Source organism: Protomyctophum parallelum, assembly GCF_964188405.1.
Source record: "Protomyctophum parallelum genome assembly, chromosome: 7".
Lineage (NCBI taxonomy): Eukaryota > Metazoa > Chordata > Actinopteri > Myctophiformes > Myctophidae > Protomyctophum > Protomyctophum parallelum.
Genome location: NC_139705.1, coordinates 23625101 through 23647701, shown reverse-complemented (window position 1 = coordinate 23647701; position 22601 = coordinate 23625101). Strand labels below are relative to the sequence as shown.

Here is a 22601-nt window from a genome sequence, read left to right as displayed (position 1 = left end):
AACATATCTGAGACCACAACAAAGTTGCGAGTTCAAACATGCTACTACTGTTTATTACAAAATCCTTGATATATATAGAGACAATATTACAGGAGACGCAGCCCCCGCCCAGTGGTCGTATGTCACATGGGGTGATTATTGAGAAATCATGAATACATAAGTTGACATAATGTACACATTGTTTCTGTATTAAAGTTCGTTGGGCTGAGCAGTGAGTTGGAGGGCAAACTCACTGCAGGGGCCTCTTTGTGGCTTTGCAGAAGGATGCTGGCCTGCCTCCATGGAACCAGAAACCTGCAGAGATACTATCTATGCATGTTGCACACTGTAATAAACAACACCTCCTTTAGGTGATAGAAATGGGGGTTGTACACCCAACCTGATATCGATAGATTACTGTCTAGATAAGACATAGGTGTAAGACATAACGGGCGCCTGCAGTAAACAGGCCGGGTTAAGGATAAGGTCAGTACAGTGCATATGAAGTACACATGCTTTTTAGTCACGTAAACATGATGACATCTACGCATGGATATGAAAATCATATCAACTGTCTTTGTAAAACTTGCAATGTTGTACTAAATAATGTTAATTTTCTACTAACTAACCACATTGTCTTCCCCAACCCCCCCTCTCCTCCCCGACACACGCACGCACACACACACACACACACCTCAGGTTTCTAAGGTACTGTAGGGATGAAGGAGGCTACACTGGTGTCTCTGACACAGAGGACAACGAGCAGGTAGAGACCAGATTGGTCCAACTCTTCGCCCAGTTGGAAGTTACAGGTGAGACACACACACACACACTAGAAATGCTCCGATCAATAAGCCACCGATCGGTGATCGGCCGATATTCACTCCAAATGACTTGATCGGTGATAGGCAATTTACCCTATCTGGAGAAACCGATCTTTTATACCATTTAAGTGGTATAAAAGTCAATCAGATATACTGTAGGCCTATAGTATAATATAATTTTTCCTCTTTGTGACAGGCCTAAATATTCTCCCCTTCCCAGTTTTGATGTGGGTTTTGACAATAATTTTGGAAATATTCAAATGTTTCCCTTACACACAAGATCAGTATCTGTATCGGCCAATCACAGAAAAACAATCGTTGATTGGTCCCACAAAAGCATCCCTAACACACACACACACACACACACACGACAATCTTCTTGTGAATAAATGTATTGGATTTTCTTTTTTTAATATAATATAATCTTCCCCTCCCTTCCCTTCTGTTGTTCCCTTCTGTAGTGGAGACTACAGAGAGTGTAGTTCAGCAGCAGCTGGAACCAGAGTGGAGGAATGACCTGTGAGCTGGCAGAGACTGGAGAGGCTGATTCTCAATTAGCCCTTTGCTAAATCCCATCCCAAAAAGCGATTGTCCAATGCCAATCCAAGTAGTTTATCAACTGTTGCTATGCAGGTCAAGCTTTCGCCACCTCATAGCTGTCAATGTTATTTTGCATGACTGTGTTGTTGAACATACTTAAAGGTATATTCAGTGATTTCACTCAAAAAACCTTAGGTTTCGTTTTTGGCTGTGGGACCCAGCCTTTCGTCCAATCAGGATAGAGAGTCAAAAACGAAACCTAAGGTTTTTTGACCCCCAGGGGTTAACTGGGGACAGGGAGGAACTCCTTATATGGCCAGCACACTATAGTAGAGAGGATTATCACAACAAAACAAAAAAATAAGTGATATTTGAATTAAGTGAAATCACTGAATATACCTTTAACGTCGAGAAAGTTACCCGACTGACCCACCCAGGTGATGGCAACAATAATACTAATGACTGTAGTCTTACCGTGCAACATGAAAACTCCTGTCGGGTGGTCGTTAAAAGTTGATTTCGCCCTCGTATCCCTCGTCATTTCCTCAGATTTCTAGTTTATTTAAATAATGTCATGCAAATTTGTCCAGTCCATAGCCTACTGCAGGCCTGGTTGACTAGATTTAGAAGACATTTTGATGCTCTTGTATGAAATGAAATGATCGATTCCCGTCATTTTCTCGTCATCTCGTCATCCTGTCATTTTACATGCATCTCTATGGGGGAGAAGGACAGCTTGCCCTGTCTCCTCGCTGCTAACGTGCCTATTAGACAAGGACGGGTTGGGGAGGGACTTAGCGAAGGGCTAATCCCATTTGATTGCTTCACTTCACACACAAATTTGGAAACATCTCAATATTTGGAATATTTTGAATAATTTGCGTTTTTTTGTTTTTGTTTTGTTTACATAATTCATTGAGACACTTCGGCTCAGATTGACCATAGACCATTTATTGCAAAGCTATTGCATGTTAGTATGGCGGTGTGGCTCTGCTCATGTGATATCAGATGATCTGCGTTCCGAGACACAGGTCTCTACCGTGTTGGACGCGGGGCGGCTCGCCGGAACCGGGCCGGCACCCTGGGTGCGTCTGTAACTCCCCCCCCAGGAACCCCCACACGGAGTTGCACCACTCACTTCACACGGGTGTGATTTTTTTATGTCTGAATAGACATATTTGAACATTTTCAGCATGGAACATTATTAGCAAAGAGGTTGACGTTGAAAGGGCTTATTATACTAAAGGAGGTTGGCATGTCCATGTCTAATCAAATCAGTATCAATATCAAAATAGTGCTGCACACAAAAGTCTGAGTAGATGAAATGTAAAATAAAATGAATATTATTATCCTGGTTGTTGAAGTTTTGGTGGAGAGATTTGTTTTTGTTACTTTTTTGTTTCCTTTCTTAATGTCTTTGCTGTTCATATGTGATCTTTCACCAAATGGTATGTAGACTTCTATGATCTTATTTAGCCTCTGTGAGCCTGATGGATGGGGAGAGGCTAGGGGTTGTTCTGTTCTGTCCTGTTTAATGGAATGGACGCCACAGATGACCCAATAAGGTGCTTGCATTAAATGACAGGTCTTCAATTACGTAAGTAATTGTGCCTGATGAAATAAAAGTCTGTGTGCTGCAGGATTCCAGTCTTTTCCTACAATTACATAATAGTAAAACAAAACTAAATGATTTTAGATTTTTATTTTTATTTTTTTATGAATTGCACAGGCTTAATGTGAACAGATTACTGCAACTGCCATCAAATTGGAGCATCAACTTTAATAAAGTAATTAATTCAAATTTCCATCAGCCAGAAACACCTAGGGGTGTCATATACAGTAGTGCAGGCTTATCCCTAGGAAACTCTTTATACATTTGAAATTACATGTAGTTTGTGAATTGATTTATTGTATCCACACTGCCTTTCTGGAGTTTGGTGGTTCTCTGAAGGTGGTTATATGAATAAATGGAAGTTGAGTTTCCAATTCATTCAGTTGTTGGCTTTGTTTTCCCAATTCATCCTGACTTATTAAGTGTGTGTCATCACATAGGAAGTCAGAGGGAGGGCGACCAGGCAGTCTGGGGCAAATCGCCCTTACTGGAGGGGTCAATGGTATTTAATAAAGTAGGTCACCTTGGACTGGTGACTCACCAGTCCAACAGGTTATGGCAGTCACCAGAAACGAAAGTAAACGTCACTCTGGCACCACGTCAGATGTGTGGACACTGGACACAGGCAATGTAGTAGATTATGTAACCCATCAAAGCAGGAATGAAATTATCCCGCCAAGAACTTTAGTATTGATGAGAGAATATCCTACAGGTACCATGTTCTTATACAACTGTACACATGAGTATACTTGCTTCTTGTGTATACTGGCTCCATCTTGCGCCACCCTTATCCCTAAACTAATTTGCCATTTTTTACTATTTAAAAAAACATTTTAAAATAGTTCAACTAGACGATTTACATCGAAACATTGTGAGCTTGTAGATCGGCTATTTGAACTATTAAAAGGTTTTTTTAAATAGTAAAAATGGCAAATTAGTTTAGGGATAAGGGGTGGCGCAAGATATAGCCCATATCTCTGTAGGCCAGTGGTTCCCAAACCTTTCATCTCAAGGCCCAAAAGAGAAACATGATGTCTCCCCTGGCTGGGACACTGACTAGTGACAGGACACTACTACATGCTAGTACTGTATGTCACAGGGACTTACCCCAATCCATCATCATCATAATTTGATGGTCGAGATAATGGATTTCACAATGCCACGCCAGACTTTCCAGTACTAGTACACATCACTGCTCAGGCGTAACCTGCCCTGAATTAACCTCTTGGTAGCCTAGTCCAGTGGCACTGGTTCCCATGCTTTTTCATGTCAGGGACCCCCAAATTGACACTCATTAGCCTGCGGACCCCCATTTGAAAACATATACCAGGGACCCCCATGAGAGAAGATTTTTACGGCTCTAGCAGTGATTCTCAACCATTTTCATTTCAAGGGCCCCCAGGTTTGACCTGCATTAGGCTATGGTCCCCCATTTAATGGCATATCTGGGACCCCCAATTTATATAGGGTCCATTTGGTGCCAAACTATCATTTAGCTGTAGGGACCCTCTGGAACACCCTCAAGGACCCCTAGGGGTCCCCGGACCCTACTTTGGGAACCACTAGCAGAAGAGACTTGACAGAAGAGAGTGACATGTGTTCCTAAAGATACGGTTTATCGATGACAAAATGCAATGACATTGCAACAATGTGAGTTCCTTCCAATATTTCAAGAGGCACAGTGAAAGTCCTAAGGCGTGATTACCATCGTCTATGTATTTTCACTCGTTGTTCAAACTACAAATTGAATGATGTATTGCGAATTAATTTGCAATACATAAGATATGATGAAAACCCTTTTATAACCTTTTTCTCCCCAATTTAGTCGTCGTCATGCCACTTGATTCCTCCCCACTGTCCCAGGGCCAGTTCTAGCCATGCGTGGCAGGTTAAAACTAACCTGTGGCAGGTTAAAACTAACCCGTGGCTTCCTGTGAGGTTAGGTTTAGGGTAGGGTGTCGGACTAATGCCTGTCCGTCGTTAAATTACGCCATATGGCAGCCAAGTCTATGGACTTTTTAAATGTTTGTTTAGAGCACTTTAAATGTTTGTTTAGGGCACTTTAAACAAACAAAGTGCTGCCAAGTCTATGGACTTTCTAATGTTTGTTTAGAGTACTAAACGTGATGGCATGTGGCAGCCATGTCTATGAACTTTTAACGTTTGATGTTTGTTTAAAGTGTGATTTCTATTTTTTAACAGTTCTGTCTATTCACAGGTTCGGCCATGATACAGTAAATGGTAGCTACTTAAACATAGACCATTTTCCTGTTTTGAGGCCCTCCTATATACAGGTTTAATGTTTGTTTTTTGTCAAAGTTTGTTTTAATAATGCCATTGACAATGAAGGGGAAATTAATGTTTGTTTTTAGTTCAATGTTTGTTATACATCACCATTACACCAGCTAATCATAGCAACATGAGTTAGACTTTAATATATTAGCGCCCCTCACTTCACACAGGTGTGATTTTTATTTACACACCCTACCTAATGACCTAGTTACATGTAGATAATCTATGTTTCCATGACAATCTTTCTGCTTTATTTACTATTGGGGTTAGTCCTGCTGACCTAAGTCTGCATGTGCACAGCAGTGAGCCATACAAGCAGTTGGCCACAATCTATTTTCATAATCTTCACCAAATAAACCGTATATGTGACTCATGAGTCATGAGTCATGACTTCAGGATGGCCTTGAAGCAGCAAGAGCAAGGCCTATATTGTGTTGTCTGTATTATGTTGTATTGTCTGCCCTTCGTGGTCTAGGCACATTAGGCTACTAAGTAGCTCTCCATGGGTACAATAAATGGCTTTAAAATCAAGACTTTTTGCACACCTACAAAGTAACAGGTGTGTAGAAGAAATCCAAAGGCCAATCACCCTCATACATCATACATTGTCTCATACATGACCCCTGGGGGTCCCTGACCCCACTTTGAGAACCACACTGATCTAGGTAGGGGCTTAGACAATTAAGTATGGGCTATACTTGGGGTAACAGTTAATTTAATCAATCATCCTAATAATAATAGAGCGAATGTCTGAATGTCTGTCTGTCTGTCTGTCTGTCTGTCAGAAACAAACACTTAATAATAGAGCGAATGTCTGAATGTCTGTCTGTCTGTCTGTCTGTCTGTCAGAAACAAACACTTATCTCCTCATTGCCTGCACCAATCGCTCCCACTTTTCACACAGGCATTGACCATAATAATATGGAGGTCTTAACGAAGCCATTTTTCCAATAAGATTAATAATGAATTTATTAGTGAATAAAAACCAGTTTATTTGTCCGTGCTCTATCTCCGACCGAGCCACACTATTAGCACACATCTCTCCATGCCAAAATAAATCTGCACGCTCCCACAATCCAGCTAGGCTACTTTTTTACCGACGCAACTGTCATATTTACTGTACAGATATTGTTTTTACATCACCACACGATCATGGAGAATTGTAACTTGAAGAATTGTGTGCCTGTGGAGGGGGTGTGGGACGCATAATTCGATAGGTCACCGTTTGTAGTGTGACGTAGGAAGCGAAACCCAGCCCCGTCGGAGCATCTGTTCTGTGTCCGTGTTGGATGTGAATGACCAGCGACACACAGCCAGGACTGCAGCCGCTCCGAGGACACTGTTTCTGGGCTTATGATCAGTGACACACAGCCAGGACTGCAGCCGCTCCGAGGACACTGTTTCTGGGCTTATGATCAGCGACACACAGCCAGGACTGCAGCCGCTCCGCCGCTATATATAAATGCACCATTTACACTGTCCGCCCCCTCCTCAACCACCTCCTTCGCCGTGCATTACACATGGGCTACATGCACGCTCAAAGCCTGGACACTGACAACGACAGCTTACAGCCCTGCGCGCACCCAGCGTGGCTGCGTGACACACTGAACAGCACGATCACAACGGAATGCTTATCTGTCGGGGTCTCGGGGTGGCCAAATGGAGACGTTTGGAGAAGACAGATCCCGTGCCGTCGGAACAACACAATGACAAAATACATACAGACAGATGCAATGACAACGACACGTTCCTAAATCACACAAAACATCTAATTCTTATCCTGATTATATAAAGAACAAACTACAACTTGCTTTGAAGCCCAAAAAGCCAACCTCCGCGTTCACCGTTTAATAGCTTATATCTCCACGGGCAGCAGACGGTGAGCGGTTAGGGACCGTCTACAAAGTGCAACACCGACCTTGAAAATATTAAATAACTTCCATTTATAGGCAGAATATCACCACCATATTTACATCACACATCAATGGTGTACTTATGATTGTACTACAGCATTTAATTAGCCTATACTTTAGTGCCCAACCCAACTTCCCAAGACCATCTGTAAACAATTCCCCCCCCTATCAGTAATGTGATCTATTACATCACACACTGAACATGATTTGCTGTTTGCATATATTCAGAACGGGTAAGGACTAGTAAAAACATAATACATGACATGAAACTATGTATTTAAATAATTATATATATATATATATATATATATATATATATATATATATATATATATATATATATATATATATATATATATATATATATATCCTTCTCCACCCCACCCAGGTGGCCAGCTCATTAAAGCCTAGGTTATTATTATGTTATTAAAGAAAATGCGACTTTTGGTTTCGTTTCCTCTGAACACCGGTACGTGGCGCACAGTGTGACTCGCGTCACCAGGCTTTCCACGGGTTCCACCTCGGAGGAAAACAGTGTGTGTGTGTGTGTGTGTGTGTGTGTGTGTGTGTGTGTGTGTGTGTGTGTGTGTGTGTGTGTGGGCGGCACACAAACACTCAGACAACAGTGTTGAAACCATTGACTGTCCCATGATCCCGTCCATACATGTCAGTCTATCCTCGGTCGGAGACGTTTCTAACCGCCCAACTGGAATACACATTACCCAAGGATTCAGAACGAATTCATCAGCTAATCTGACTGTGACAACAAGACAAGTGCAACTTGACGATCGAGCAGAGTAGTTTCCTGAAGCATGGCCATGGCTCAAACAAATGTACAATCCAAGATGAAAATTAAATTATCCGAGATCTGCAGAATTGGCTTAGATTTCTTTGAGTTTTTGAAAGAGACTGATCGAGCAGAAATACAAGATAAGAGTCAACTAAAAGACATCTATAATCTTGAGTTCAGGAACAGGTGAGTTTCAGATATTAAAGCAGTTAAACATAAGCTGTCAACAGTCGCTGTTAACCGTTACCTAATCACGGTTATATTTCAGAATTGGCAAGCAAGGACGCGAAGATCCAGGCTTTGGTACTGTTCTTCATGCTCTGAAAGTGTCCTACAAAGTCAAGATCTCTGGGAAATCAGGGAAACCGAAGAAAGTTCGTTTCACCTCCGAGGTGAGCATGCCATCTTTTATCAACGCAACTTCTCATTAAAAAAAAATAAACACTACGTGTTATTTGTTTTAGAGCCTTCCCTTGGCTCGGTATAGCCTTGTGTATTTTATCGATGTTTACATTATTTATATCTACGAGAGTCTTCCGACCCCTTGTGGTCCCTGCACGTTCATCAGTAAAGCCCGCAGTTCTCCGAACATGTACAAAATGAAACAAATTAGACGCTTACCCAGTTGCCCCAAATGTTAACCAGCGTAGCGCAGTCTCTGTGCAATGTATTAGTCCATATATTTCAATAGATATGTGTTTTAATCCCGTCTGTGGCTGAACGTGGCTAGCGTTTTCCCCATCTATACTTCCTGTTTACATTGAGTGTAATATTGCCGTGGCAATGTAAACGTATGTTTTCTCATGCCAATAAAGCCCTTTGACTTGAATTGAATTGTAATAAGTGTAATATCGTCCTTCACCGGATGCGCCCCCGCCCTCACTACCGCTCAATGAGCCAGGGAACTTCCAACGGGACTGCGTTTTTCGCAGAGCTTTCGCCTATGTGGTGTTTTTTTAGGTTATTCTGTGAGGTTAGGTTTCTGGTTTAGGAAATAGCAACTTGCCCAAATGTGCTCACCTCATCACATTGGGCAAGAGAAGAGGCTACGGCCGTTTTTAGCCCGCAAAAGCGGCAAAACTAATGCTTGGAAATTGGAATGGATTCAGAATCATGAAAAGTAAAACCCCTAGCTGATTGATTGAAATATTTATTAACAGTTTGCAGAATTACAGTACTTTTCAAGCACAAACTCAATACAAAGACTGTTAACTGTGAGTGGACGACCCAATTAAGCATTACACTTGTTTACAACAGGGTCCACCATGTTCAATTCATCAAAACATTTAGAGACGTACAAATAGACACTTATATATATATATATATATATATATATATATATATAGTTATATATATATATATATAGTTATATATATATATATATATATAGTTATATATATATATATATATATATATATATATATATATATATATATATATATATATATAGTTAAAGAACAGAACAGGAATTCATCATAAAGGAAGCAAAAAGGGAAAAGAAACATTATACAGTGAGGGAAAAAAGGGGGGGGCAGTGGGGGGCGGATTCAGATTTTACGGGGGCCAGTTTCGAATTGCAGCCGTCCGTAGGTGCCCTTTGAGAGCGGTTTTGAAGGAGTCAAGGGATTCACATGTCTTAATGACATGTTGGTAGGGCGTTCCACATTTTGGTGGCATAGGAGCGAAACTAATTTAGTCCCTTGTTAGTGCCAAATCTGGGTTGTACATGGTTTGTTGCACTCCCTCTGGTGTTGTGGGTGTGGACTTCGTCTGGTCCATAGCTCTAATGCTTCTATGATTCTACCCCTGAATTTACCATGATCCACAATTGATATAATACTCTAAAATAATGTTATTTGGATGAACCTAAGGATCATAAAAAACCTTGAACGATTACTTTTGCCATTTCTTTTGGGTCAAATCTAAGATTGACTGGCCTATGTACAGTGTACCTCCTTGTCCTACCATTGACCATTCAGTCCTGAGCCTCCAGAAAAGAAGGAAGGAAAACAAAACATATCACACGCTGTACTGTAGGTTGATGTAGGATCATCAGAAACAACTTTATTGTCACATCCATAGACTGTAAAAAGGTCACATCACAGGTTTGTGACTGAAAGAAGTGGGTGAAATACGCTTTTCTCATCGTAGGAGGCTGTATGCACTGCACTTACAGCACAGAGTTTTTTGTACTCTGACTATAAATCTTAAGATTGAGTGAGTTAGTGTCAGGGCATGGGCCATTAAGAGCTTTAAAGGAGCAGCTGGACATGGAATTGTTTATGGAATTTGCAGTGAGATTCAACACTATTAATTGATCCTTATCCTCCTAGGTGAAAGCCATATATGAGGACCAGTGGCATTCACACAGGAGTCAGCAGAATTTGGCTGCCCAGAATTTGGCTGCCCAGAATGGAGCGTCCATATGGTTTCCAAGGGGTTGGAACATCGTTGAACAGCAGACTGGGGTTCTAGCCCGAAGGAAATTTGCCAGAGATCTTATGAACAAACTCAATCTAAACATGTAAGAGGACAGAGAATTGCTTATACAATAGTCATATATGCAGTAAGCATATGTAGTAAGCTTGCTCTATGATTAGGCTACAGTATGTATGGTTTTGCTTCATTTTGTGACTACAGGTTGCTGAAATTAGTTTGTGTCTCTTTTTTTGAAGATCTTGTATAACATTACATTTTTGCTCATGTGACTTGTAGTTATTTTAAATCTCTTTCATGTCAACCATGTTTCAAAGTAAAATTCAGAGTTCTGCTATTTATGCAATCACAAGCACACCGCCTGACTGCTTTGTAACTGTCTGTTACATATAATCATGAATGTATTATTTACATGCACACTAATCTGCTATTGCTTGGCTTTAGTGACATGCCAGTACAATAATGTTGTCATGTTGTATCCACACACTAGGGCTGAGTTCATCTCGGACAAACATGGTATCTGCATCACCTCAGACCATGATTTTGAGAATGGCAAGGTGGTAGGTGTTGAAGGTGAAGTAGGTGTTGGAGGCGTGTATGAGGTGCGTGTCGAAATTAGTACGGTTGAAACTAAATATTTTTGTGGATATTCTTGAATGGACTACACTACATAGATTAGTTGTGGGGGGGGGGGGGGGCTCAGTAGTACAGTAGTCTGAGGCAATAATCAGAGCATTATTGTAGTGTGAGGCAATAAGGGAGTTTCATGCATACTGTACACTGAAAGTACATTAACGGTGCAGAAAGCACACAGCTTCATAGACATAATATTGAGGAATATTTGTGGAAAATGTGCAATTGTGTGCTGTGAGACCTGGCCAACGCTGACTTGAAGTCCATGGGCATCGTTCCTGATTCTGGTAGAAGGATTAAACACTAACGGAGTGCGTTGGTTATTTTTTTTAATAGTTTTTGAAAAAGTTTTTTCACTTATGATGGCAGGACCAAAATAATTATGCAGTTAACTGCAGCCGTGTTGTACTTCACACAGTCCATTTATGCTACTCAATTACTGTATTATTTAATTAAAATCGGCAAGATTGTGATATACAGTATATAGAGTTCCATTGTTGAGTGACTTTGTTCTTCTCACTGTAACAGCATGTGGTCCATCTGTATGTGGAGAACACAGGAACAGAACCAGTCTGTTTCACCTACTACAGTCCTCTACATTGGCTAAAGTATTTCTTTCTGGAGGATGAACATAGAGTGACCCGTGCCAACCCACTGAAACTGAAACCAGGTAAATTTACATAACTATTCATAGCTCTACTGACTGTAGATTGGATATGTTGGATATTTAACATTTTTAACACTTTGATATGAATGCATCACATTAATAATTTTGTTATGTTTTATGTATTTTTGTCTAGGTGATAGCTATGAAATCAAAGTGCTCTTCCGTACCAGTTTAGTAGGTTACTATCCGGCCACGTTGGCCTTTGAGTTCAAAGCAGACCTGCCATCCTCCACTGCCTTCCACATTTTGCGCAGTATTGAGGCCAAATGTGTTACATCTTTTGCAAAGGAGCTGGGCCCCGAAGCCCCTTACAAACCTCGCATCATTGCTCCTTTGACAACTGAAGATCTGACAAGCATTATTGTGGATGGCATTCCACCTGAGAGGTACGCCAAACACTCCTTATGTTGATGACTAGAAGTGGAATGTAAATCTTAATTTCTACACAGTCATTCATCCTTTTCTTTTTAATTGTCTTCTGTACTCAGTTTGGCAGTGTCACGCCTCAATATGGAAGTTGGTCTGAAACAGTATGTGGTTCCAGCATACATGACACAGCTGGTGAATTCACTGAAGAACCCACATTCTGTCCGTGATGCAAGGTAAATGCAAGGTTGCATATCCACCTTTCCCTAATTGCAACATCAACACCTTATGCGTCTCATGATTGTCTTTATTGACCATAGACGTGTGTTGTGTAAGGGTATTCAGAGGATCTACTGTATAAAGCGCTGTGTTCATAGAAAGCATTTTGTTTACTGTCATCATGTCATTTGCATTATCTTAATACAAATAGCTTAACCAAAATAGCTTACAGACAAATAACTCCGTCAAGAGAAAGGGTAGGAAATGGTAGGAGTGTGTGAGTGCATACTGTAGTTGCATCTGCTTCTCTTCTGCCATGTTTGTTAATCTCATCCGCCTCTTCCTTGATTGTGATTGGTTGTTAAAACAAAGTGACATTGGTGAGTGTTAAACTACTTTCTACTCAAGATGCCCAGAGCACACAACCAAAAACTCTAGCCGCTAAGCAGTTCAAAAAATGCTTTCTATATACACAGCCTCTAGTCTAAATATACATAATAATCTATGGTCATTTTTAAATGCTGGTTATAGTCCAGTGATCTGTCCACTACAATGTTAACCAACATTCCCTATCTCATCCTCTCTATTGGAAATGTGCAATATTAGATACACTGTATTTGACACTAAAGAAATGTGATTTCACTTGATACCCTTTCATATGTTATGTAGAGAATCTAACAATTTTGTGACAGGTTTTTTTCGGCTTTCGCCTTCATTTTATATTTTTTATAGAGGGACAGACACTAGGCTGACAGGAAATGTGGGAGTGACATGCAGTAAGGGCCGTCGGGATCGGGAGTCGAACCCACGGCACACTGCCAGACTCGACTGCTGAGCCACGGCCCAGGCCGGCTTATCTGTAATGTTTATGTATTGAGTGCTGTACTGTATGTAATCCCAGGTGTGAATATGTGCAAGACACTATTTGCCAGACAGCCCTTTAGGTTCTATTCCCAGAAGTGTGGGTGAACTGTCTCTGAATATGAAACAACATGGCTTGTATTCTGGATTACATATTAACATACACTGCGCATTCTTGTAGAAAGTCCTTGCTTGAGAGTCCATTGAGCGAGGAGAACTATTGTAAGAAGTTCCAGTTGATGCTGTTTCTGGAGGATATTCAGATGACACTGGACATCAGGAGATACAACATCCCCAATACTGACAGAGGACACGCCTCCATGGTCCGAGACAAGAGACTTCTCGTTTTGGAGGTTAGTTTGAATCACACACGCAGTGGTGTAAAGTCACTAAGCACATTTACTGTACAATTTTGAGGTATTTTATTGACTTTACTGGAGTAATTTCGATTTTCGGTACTTTCATCCCAGAGGCAAATGATATACTTTTACTTGTAACAGAGTATTTCTACATCGCAGTATAGATACTGAAGTGAAATAATGTAGTACTTTTTCCAACACTACACGCACACACACACACACACACACACACACATACACACACACACACACACACACACACACACACACACACACACACTCTCTCACACACACACACACACACACACACACACACTCATTCATCCTCTCCTGTTAGGTTGAAGGTGTGTCTGAGAACCGTCCATCTGTGCTTCGTGGGGACCACCTGCTTGTCAAACCAAGAGGGGAAGAAGGAGTGAAATACAGAGGCTATGTCCACAGTGTGGAGCTGGACCAAGTCAAGCTGGGCTTCAGCAAAGAGTAAGCCCAAGACAGCGTAGAAAATAGCAATAGAATAACAATACAGAGTACTATGTGATATATTTTATACTCCATTAGCATCAGTGTACGTCGTTCCTGGTACTCTTTTCCTAATAGTTCAAAAGAATAAAAGTCTGCACGAAGACATTACTCCTGTTTAATTTACTTTAACACATTTATTGCCAGATTAATTAATTAACAATTAATTGATTGTGGCTTTAAAAAGGCCCACTTCACTGCCAGTGATTTTCACTAACCTTTGAAGGATCACCCGATCGTGAACGTAGCTCCATTGCACAAACGTGTGCCTTAAAATAGTGCGATCGAATGTCCTAACGTCGGAAAATATTCCACAATCGCCAGTGACAACAAGGAAGAAAAACACAGCCATTGCCACCGCCACTGCCACCATTGTCCATAGCATTCCATTGGAGACCCGATTACCCAGCGGCCCCCAGAAGCTAGCGTCACTTGTCGGTCCTGTGTTTCATATCTGCTGTAATGGCAGGACAACTGATTTCCCCCCACATTCACACACACACATTCACACACATACATACATTCAGCAGCTCATGCAGTTTGTTGTGAATTTGACTGCAGGCTGCTGGCTCGCTTCATAGATGACATGAAGTTTAGTGTGGAGTTCACAGTCAACCGTCTGATGATGCGCCTCCAGCACAGAGCACTGGAGTTCGTGGCTAAACACAGGCTGGGAAAGGTGCTGTTTCCCAACACTGCCATCTCCCTAGACCAGCAACAACTACAGCTACCCACACTGAGGTTAGTCATCCAGTCATATATCCATCATCAACCACATGATCCCGTCATCACCACTGCCCTAAACATGTAGTGTTGTTGCTAGTAGGATTTTTTACTACTAGCAAAGTACCCTACACGGAAGTACCTGGGAGGAAGTGTTGTTTCTAAACAAGGGGGCATTTCTTTTTCCAGATGGTTTCCAAGATTGCTAACCATATTAGGAACCCTATTGTCTCTATTCTGGTTCAAACATTTGGCGAAAAAAGCACCAGTGCAAAAGATCACAATGCAGATTGATCATTGATCATTTGTACGTATTGTGACCACTAGTGCTGAAGCAGATAAACTGATGGTTCTGCCTTTCTCTCTGTAGGCTTTTTGACAGAAATCTGGAGAAAAATCCTGAGCAGTACGCAGCCGTGCAACACATAGTAGCAGGGTCTTCTAAACCTGCCCCTTATCTGCTGTTTGGACCACCTGGCACAGGTATATTTGATTTATTTTGATGTAACCCATTAAAACCGGTGTGCCATTTTAGATTTGAACCACTTTAACCATTATTTTATACTTTGGCTCATATCATGCCACACTATATGAGCTTTGTGAATATATTATATTTTTAAGCGAACATTTTCAACTGAAATCTTTGCTTCCCTATCCCCTGTGTCCCTGGAAACAAAATATTTTAACAAAATAGCATTTTATAGTGTCAGCGGTAACCTGGCATGGCCAGACTAATATCACGGGGTGGTTACAAACAGATTCAAACGTCACAGCCAAAAGGTCTCACTTTGAATAGTGGGCTCTGATTGGTGACCCACAACTCTGGGGTGAAATGTAATTCAAACGGAAGAGTGCCAGACCAATCTCCCCAGGGATGTTTTTTTCCTGGGGAAGATTTGTCTGGTTTCCAGTCTAGGTCGGCGCCCAAATACATAATTGTTGACACACGTATACATAAAACTTAGAAGGTGTTTTAGAATCTGCCTCAGGTCTAAATGGTTTACCACTTAAATCCACCAGTGTTCTCTCTGCTACAGGGATGGCGTTGGCAGGTTAATAATGGGGGGTGCATTTGAGTAATTGTCTTCCCCCATCAAATCTCCTTCCTGCTGCTGTTTGTTTGTCAGGCAAAACGGTGACCGTGGTCGAGGCCATCAAGCAGATCCAGAAGACCCATGGTTCCTGCCACATCCTGGCCTGTGCTCCGTCCAACAGTGCCACCGACCTCCTCTGTAAGAAGATCGTGGAGCATGTGGACAAGCACACGGTGTTCCGCATGTACGCCAGCAGCCGGAACCCTAGACTTGTTCCCGTAGAACTACGGGTCAGTACTTAACATTGAACGTCCTTGCAGACAGAGGCGTGTTTCTAATTTCTTTACACCTGTTTTCTTCTTAGTTTAATTTCATTCTCTCTTTTTGTTCAGTGAAGCACTAAACCACGTCACGTTTGTAACCTCATGAGCCATTCCTCACCCTTGTATTATGTGTGCAATGTGCATGCTATATGTGATTTCATAGGATTGCTGCAACCTGGAAGGAGATACATATGTGTATCCCGCGAAAGAGGAGCTGATGAAGTACAAGATCATAGTCACCACTCTGATCACTGCTGGAAGGTAGCTAATGATAGATGCTAACGTTTACGGTGTATTTCACCTGGAGACAGTTAAGAAGGTAGAAAAACCTCTATTTACTGCTATTGACACCATGTTCTCATCCTTAACCCCACATACTGTATTAACCACAACAATGCTAAAAGCTAACTAGAATGTGTAGATGTGTGATCAGTAGAAGGCATAGGAGGGATTTATGCCCTGATCTCCTTGTTCAGATACAGCTGTGTAGCTCTCATTCTACAATACATGCCATTACTTTTCAGTGGCATGTACAATTGATCTCATCTCCCAGCCATGATGTATAAGTACAGCCCACATGGCGCTTGTGGGCTGTACCCACAAGTGCCATGTAGGGAGGCATTGGGTCCCATTTTTATAGTCTTTGGTATGACCCGGCTGGGGAATTGAACCCTGACCTCCCAATCTCAGGGTTGACACTGCAGTGGACACCTGCATCATTAAGCAGGTACATTACTTTCTAATTTGTATGACATTCCGTGGTCTCTCTCTCTCTCTCTCTCTCTCGCTCTCTCTCTCGCTCTCTCTCTCTCTCTCTCTCTCTCTCTCTCTCTCTCTCTCTCTCTCTCTCTCACATGTACAGGCTGGTTACTGGAGGGATCCCCCCAGGCCACTACACACACGTGTTTGTGGATGAGGCTGGACACGCTGTGGAGACGGAATGCTTAATCCCACTGGCAGGTAAAAGATAAATACAATTATCATGGCACATGTGTTTAAGTTGTGTTTATGCTGTATCCACTCATTTATGATCCATGGAACACAGGGCTACTCCACGCTGAGTCTGGTCAGGTAGTGCTGGCCGGAGACCACAAGCAACTTGGACCCATCCTCAGATCTCCACTGGCAATCAAATATGGCATGGGTACGTGCTCTCTCACACACACACACACACACACACACACACACACACACACACACACAGCTGAGTGTGCAGCTGAAATTGCTGATGTTTGCCCTGTGGAGATCCCAGAAGTTTTATTTTTTGCCACTATTTGCAGATGTCTCCTTGTTGGAGCGTCTGATGAGGGATTTCCCTCTGTACCAGAAGGAGCAAGAGAAGTTCAACAATCGCTTTGTCACCAAACTGCTGAAGAACTACAGGTAACGTAGTGTTTACTGGGTCATTTTGACACAATCGTGACTGAAAGTATGTGTTTTTATTTTAGACTTCCTCTAAGCTTGTCATATCATTGCTATGGGGCAGAAACCTCTCATGCCTATATTTTATGTATTTCTTTTGTTGTATGACAAAAGTAGCAGTAACAGCGGATGCTATTTGTACTATTTTGCAATTTGAAGCCTGAAAAGTAACAGTTTTGGACGTGAGGTATGAGGTTTCCACCCAACAGCAGCGATGTGTTTTATTGATGGTTTGCTGTGTCAGGTCCCATCCTGCCATCCTGAAGATTCCCAATGAGATGTTCTACGACGGAGAGCTCCAAGCATGTGCTGATGAGATGCTACGCAACTCCTACTGCGGGTGGGAATACCTGCCCAAAAAGGTAATTTGTACACATAGTGGCAGTGAGCACAAGAAATGTAGCACTGATCAGTCCAGCGGTTTGTGAGATTAGCACCAGACAGCAGTGTTGTTTTTGTCAGGAAATTTCTATTTAAATTTAGTCATAGTCTTTGGAATAAAACGTATTTAATTTTAGTCATATTTTAGTCACCTGGAGTGTTAGTCTAGTTTTAGTCGACTAAATATCATAAGATTTTAGTCGACTAAATCTACAGTTGATTTTAGTCGACTAAAATGTATTTTGGCAGGCCTTGATACCGTCGTAATGGCTGAAATGACTTATACTGGATTTATTGTCCACTAGTCCCTTCCTAACATTTTAGTCTAGTTTTTATTTGTTGACGAAATTGTCAGTATATTCACTGTATACTTAGTTTTAGTCATAGTTTCTTTTGTATTTAGTTTCCGTGTATTTTTCGTCAGTGGAAAAAGGTAGTCGACGAACACTTTTTTGTCTTAGTTTTAGTCAACGAAATCAACACTGGCTCTGGAGAGTCAAACATACCTGATAGAAGGCTAGCCTCCTGTAGGGCCACGGTGTAAAAATGTTACCCTCCTTTACAGTAAGGAGAGAGATAGAGACACTCCTTTACAGTAAGGAGAGCGATAGAGACACTCCTTTACAGTAAGGAGAGAAATAGAGAAGCTCCTTTACAGTAAGGAGAGAGATAGAGAAGCTCCTTTAGAGTAAGGAGAGAGATAGAGAAGCGAGTCCCAGGAAAACCCTAACATCCCTATTCTGCGATTGGCTTTTTTCAGCAAATATATTTTTGTGTCCATCCATCCATTGATCCATCCCACATATTTTGTATGGTAGTGTAATTTAGTGTAGCCATAGGCAACAGAGAGAAGAAATTTCACAACGATCCCTCATTCATTTTCAGAAATGTCTAACTTAGTATATTAATTAAGTAATTTCATTGCACAGGTTCAAATGCCCCCAACATTTGCCCTGTTCTAATCAGGTCACCATGTCTGTGAACCTCCTGTCAAGTCCATACAGTGTCTCTAGCAACCGCAATACACCTGTCAGAAGAAGTATAGCAACCCCCCCCCCCACCAGAAGTGTCACTTCTGTCTTTCAAGTGACTTGCAGAAAGTAATTCATTTTAAAGTGACGAACGAAATGCGTCAGTGAGTGACGCAGTCCTAAAACAATCTATAAAGTCAGCTTCACTGTCTCTCAGAACTTCCCGGTGATCTTCCACGGGGTGACGGGCATTGATGAGCGCGAGAAGAGCAGTCCTTCATTCTTCAACGTAGCAGAGGTGGAGGTGCTGATCTACTACCTGAAGAAACTCCTTGAGACACAGGGCAAGAAGGGCCTTGCTACCATCTCACCCCATGAGATAGGTATCATTGCTCCCTACAGGAAACAGGTGGGAATACACTTCCATTGCCATGCAGCTGCAAGCACTGTATTTTATGCGCAGCACAGGCATAAATATACCACAATTCATTATACTGTATGGGTGGAAATGATGGAAATGTATTCAAATCTGGAATGAAATGAGGTGATGTATTGTTTTTTTTGTACTGTAGGTGCAGAAAATCCGAAAGGCCCTTCAGAAGGTGGAAAAGGACCTTAAAGTGAAGAACATGCAACACCTAAAGGTACGCACAGCTTGTTCACTATTCACAGGTAATGAGAAATAAACAGTATCAGCGATGTGATATTCCATAAATTGCTGTGTGTGTGTGTGTGTGTGTGTGTGTGTGTGTGTGTGTGTGTGTGTGTGTGCGTGTGCGTGCGTGTGCGTGCGTGCGTGTCAGGTTGGTTCAGTGGAGGAATTCCAAGGCCAGGAGAGAAGGGTGATTCTGGTGTCTGCAGTTCGCAGCAGCCGCAAATACGCAGAGTTTGATCAAAAGTTCTCCCTGGGCTTTGTGAAGAATGAGAAGGTATGAGTTATAAATCAAACACAGGTGCACATGTGCCATGCACGCAGACTGGTAAAGTAGTATCTTGATACAGGTTTTCTCTTCCTTTGTCAGAGGTTCAATGTGGCGTTAACTCGAGCCAAGGCCCTGCTGATAGTGGTGGGGAACCCCATAGTGCTGAGGTCAGACCCTACATGGGAGAGGTGGGTACCACTAGTGTACACAATGTCACCATTTCCATAAAGCAGTGGTCTTACTCTTAATGTTATCGACCCTCAAATTAATTTTTGAGTACACGGCCAATGTACTTGGCCGTGTACCCCCATATTCAAAGATTCCTAACTCCCGCTCCCATACAAGATTTGTGTTGTTAAATTGTTTTTGTTTTTTAATCCAAAATGTTCAATAATTCCCTGTTTATCTTCACTGTCTCGTCATGAAGCAGAAATGCCTAAATATTACCTTAATTAAGGCCCAAAATACATATAATGTATAAATGTCATACTAAACTGTCTATGTAAAACTTGCAATGTTCTATTTAATGTTAATTTACTACTAACTAACCACATTGTCTTCCCCAACCCCCCCTCTCTTCCCCGATACACACGCACACGCACACACGCGCACACACACACACACGCACACACACACACACACACACACACACACACAGGTTTATCCAGTACTGTAGGGATGAAGGAGGCTACACTGGTGTCTCTGACACAGAGGACATCGAGCAGGTAGAGACCAGATTGGTCCAACTCTTCGCCCAGTTGGAAGTTACAGGTGAGACACACACACACACACACACACACACACACACACACACACGACAATCTTCTTGTGAATAAATGTATTGGATTATCTTTTTTTAATATAATATAATCTTCCCCTCCCTTCCCTTCTGTTGTTCCCTTCTGTAGTGGAGACTACAGAGAGTGTAGTTCAGCAGCAGCTGGAACCAGAGTGGAGGAATGACCTGTGAGCTGGCAGAGACTGGAGAGGCTGATTCTCAATTCCATTTGGTTGCTTCACTTAGAGTTGAGTCTGACATTTGGAAACATCTCAAGTTATGCTTTTTAAAATTATTATTATTTTATTTTAATTTATTTGTTTGTTATAAATCTTCTCTTCTGGGGGTCCCTGCATGGAACAAAACATTGTGAGATAGTGGTCCTCCATGGCCAAATATATAGGTCATCAATTTGGGGATCCTTGACAAAATGAAATGAAAGAGATGCTGTCCCTGATTGAAGAGTATAAGAAGAGCCTATACCGTAGGCTTTCCAGGTCTGAATAGTTTGAGACACTCACCTACTGTACATGAGTGTCTAAATGGGGTCAGACACTCACCTACATGAGTGTCTAAATAGGGTCAGACACTTAACGTGGAGGTTGAAGTTGAATGGGCTTATTATACTAAAGGAGGTTGGCATGTCCATGTCTAATCAAATCAGTATCAATATAAAAAAATTGTTGCACACAAAAGTCTGAGTAGATGAAAATGAACCAAAAAGTTAAATGAAAATAATATTATTACCCTGATTGTTGAAGTTTGAGTGGAGAATACCTGTATATTTGTTTTTTTCCAAATGTTTTTGTTTCTTTTTTGTTTCTTTCTTTTCTTAATGTCTTTGCTGCTCATATGTGATTTATCACCAAATGGTGATCTTATTTAGCCTCTGTGAGCCTGGCTAGGGGTTGTTCTGTTCTGTCCTGTTTAATGGAATGGATGCGACAGCTGACCCAATAAGATGTTTGCATTAAATGACAAGTTTACAATTAATAATTGTAATTGTAATTAAGTAAGATTAAGATTTATTGTATCCACACTGCCTTTCTGGAGTTCGGTGGTTTTCTGATTTATATGAATAAATGGAAGTTGAGTTTCCAATGAATTCAGTTGTTGACTTTGTTTTCCCAAGTCATCCTGACTTATTACAGTGTGTGTCATCACTTAGGAAGTCAATGGTATTTTTTACAGTAGGTCACCAGTCCAACAGGTTATGGCAGTCACACCAGAAACTAAAGTAAACGTCGCTCGATCTGGCACCATGTCAGATGTGTGGACACTGGACACAGGCAATGTAGTAGATTATGTAACCCATCAAAATAGGAACGAAAGTTTCCTTAAGTTAAATTATCCCGCCAAGAACTTTAGTATTGATGAGAGAATCTCCTACAGGTACCATGTTCTTACAACTGTACATTCTGAGTAGCCGCAATTTGCAACTCTAGATTTGTTTATAATGGGATGAATCTAGAGTTGCAATACCCTCCATTGACTCCCTACTCATCCAATTTGCGTTTGCGATCTGCTTGTATTAAATTACGTTAAACTCACCATCATTGCAGCTCTAGGCCAAACTTGAATTATCCTCTTTCAATCTGCCGAGCTTTTGTTTCATAAAAATCCACCGTAGACATGTTATGAGCTACTTTCTGTCAAGAAAGTCTGTGCAGGTGATTCTGTGTTGCAGTTTGGAAGCACTCATTTTTGTTATTCCTCCTGCATTATGTGCAAATTCTAAACGGGTGATACGCAGGTCCATTCAGTGACTTACGATGAGTGCATAGTTTACTATGAAAACCTGCATCTCCTGTTTGTTCATCACGCCTCCATATATGGTCACGTCTTGTGACACATCACGCCACCACATATATGCCCGTCTCCATATATGAAGATCACGAAACTGACCTCATCATACCCTGGATAGCTATACATGGAGAAGAGTTGGATCATCACCTAGATCTGCATATACAGTATGTAGCCGGCCAGCAACTCTACATCTGACCTCAAACCTCCTACCCTTAGATCCTCCATATATG

The 22601-nt window shown here is 41.5% G+C and overlaps 2 protein-coding genes and 1 long non-coding RNA gene across 4 annotated transcripts in view; all 3 read left to right on the top strand.

The window, feature by feature from the left end:
- The window catches only part of LOC310861194 (putative helicase mov-10-B.1), a 15989-nt gene extending 14492 nt beyond the window's left edge, over nucleotides 1-1497 (top strand). For both annotated transcript variants that reach the window (XM_083768544.1, XM_083768543.1), the window contains exons 22-23: nucleotides 679-791; nucleotides 1265-1497. In XM_083768544.1, the coding sequence (XP_083624670.1) occupies nucleotides 679-791; nucleotides 1265-1326 (175 nt within the window). In that variant the 3' untranslated portion in view covers nucleotides 1327-1497. The remainder of the gene's footprint in view (nucleotides 1-678; nucleotides 792-1264) is intronic.
- Nucleotides 1498-2792: 1295 nt separating this feature from the next.
- On the top strand, nucleotides 2793-21670 carry LOC310861805. Its single transcript, XR_014569525.1, has 2 exons — nucleotides 2793-2928; nucleotides 21548-21670. It is a non-coding gene; the product is annotated as an uncharacterized lncRNA (long non-coding RNA).
- On the top strand, nucleotides 7787-20832 carry LOC310861804 (putative helicase mov-10-B.1). The gene is made up of 23 exons (XM_083769445.1): nucleotides 7787-8136; nucleotides 8219-8342; nucleotides 10284-10474; nucleotides 10877-10988; nucleotides 11548-11689; nucleotides 11820-12072; nucleotides 12175-12288; nucleotides 13314-13485; nucleotides 13829-13971; nucleotides 14572-14751; nucleotides 15104-15216; nucleotides 15861-16057; nucleotides 16254-16351; nucleotides 16953-17050; nucleotides 17136-17234; nucleotides 17371-17473; nucleotides 17757-17874; nucleotides 19082-19273; nucleotides 19437-19508; nucleotides 19668-19793; nucleotides 19887-19975; nucleotides 20446-20558; nucleotides 20696-20832. Exons 1-23 carry the CDS (start codon nucleotides 7973-7975, stop codon nucleotides 20755-20757), a joined length of 3075 nt encoding a protein of 1024 aa, XP_083625571.1. The 5' UTR covers nucleotides 7787-7972; the 3' UTR covers nucleotides 20758-20832.
- Nucleotides 21671-22601: the final 931 nt, after the last annotated feature.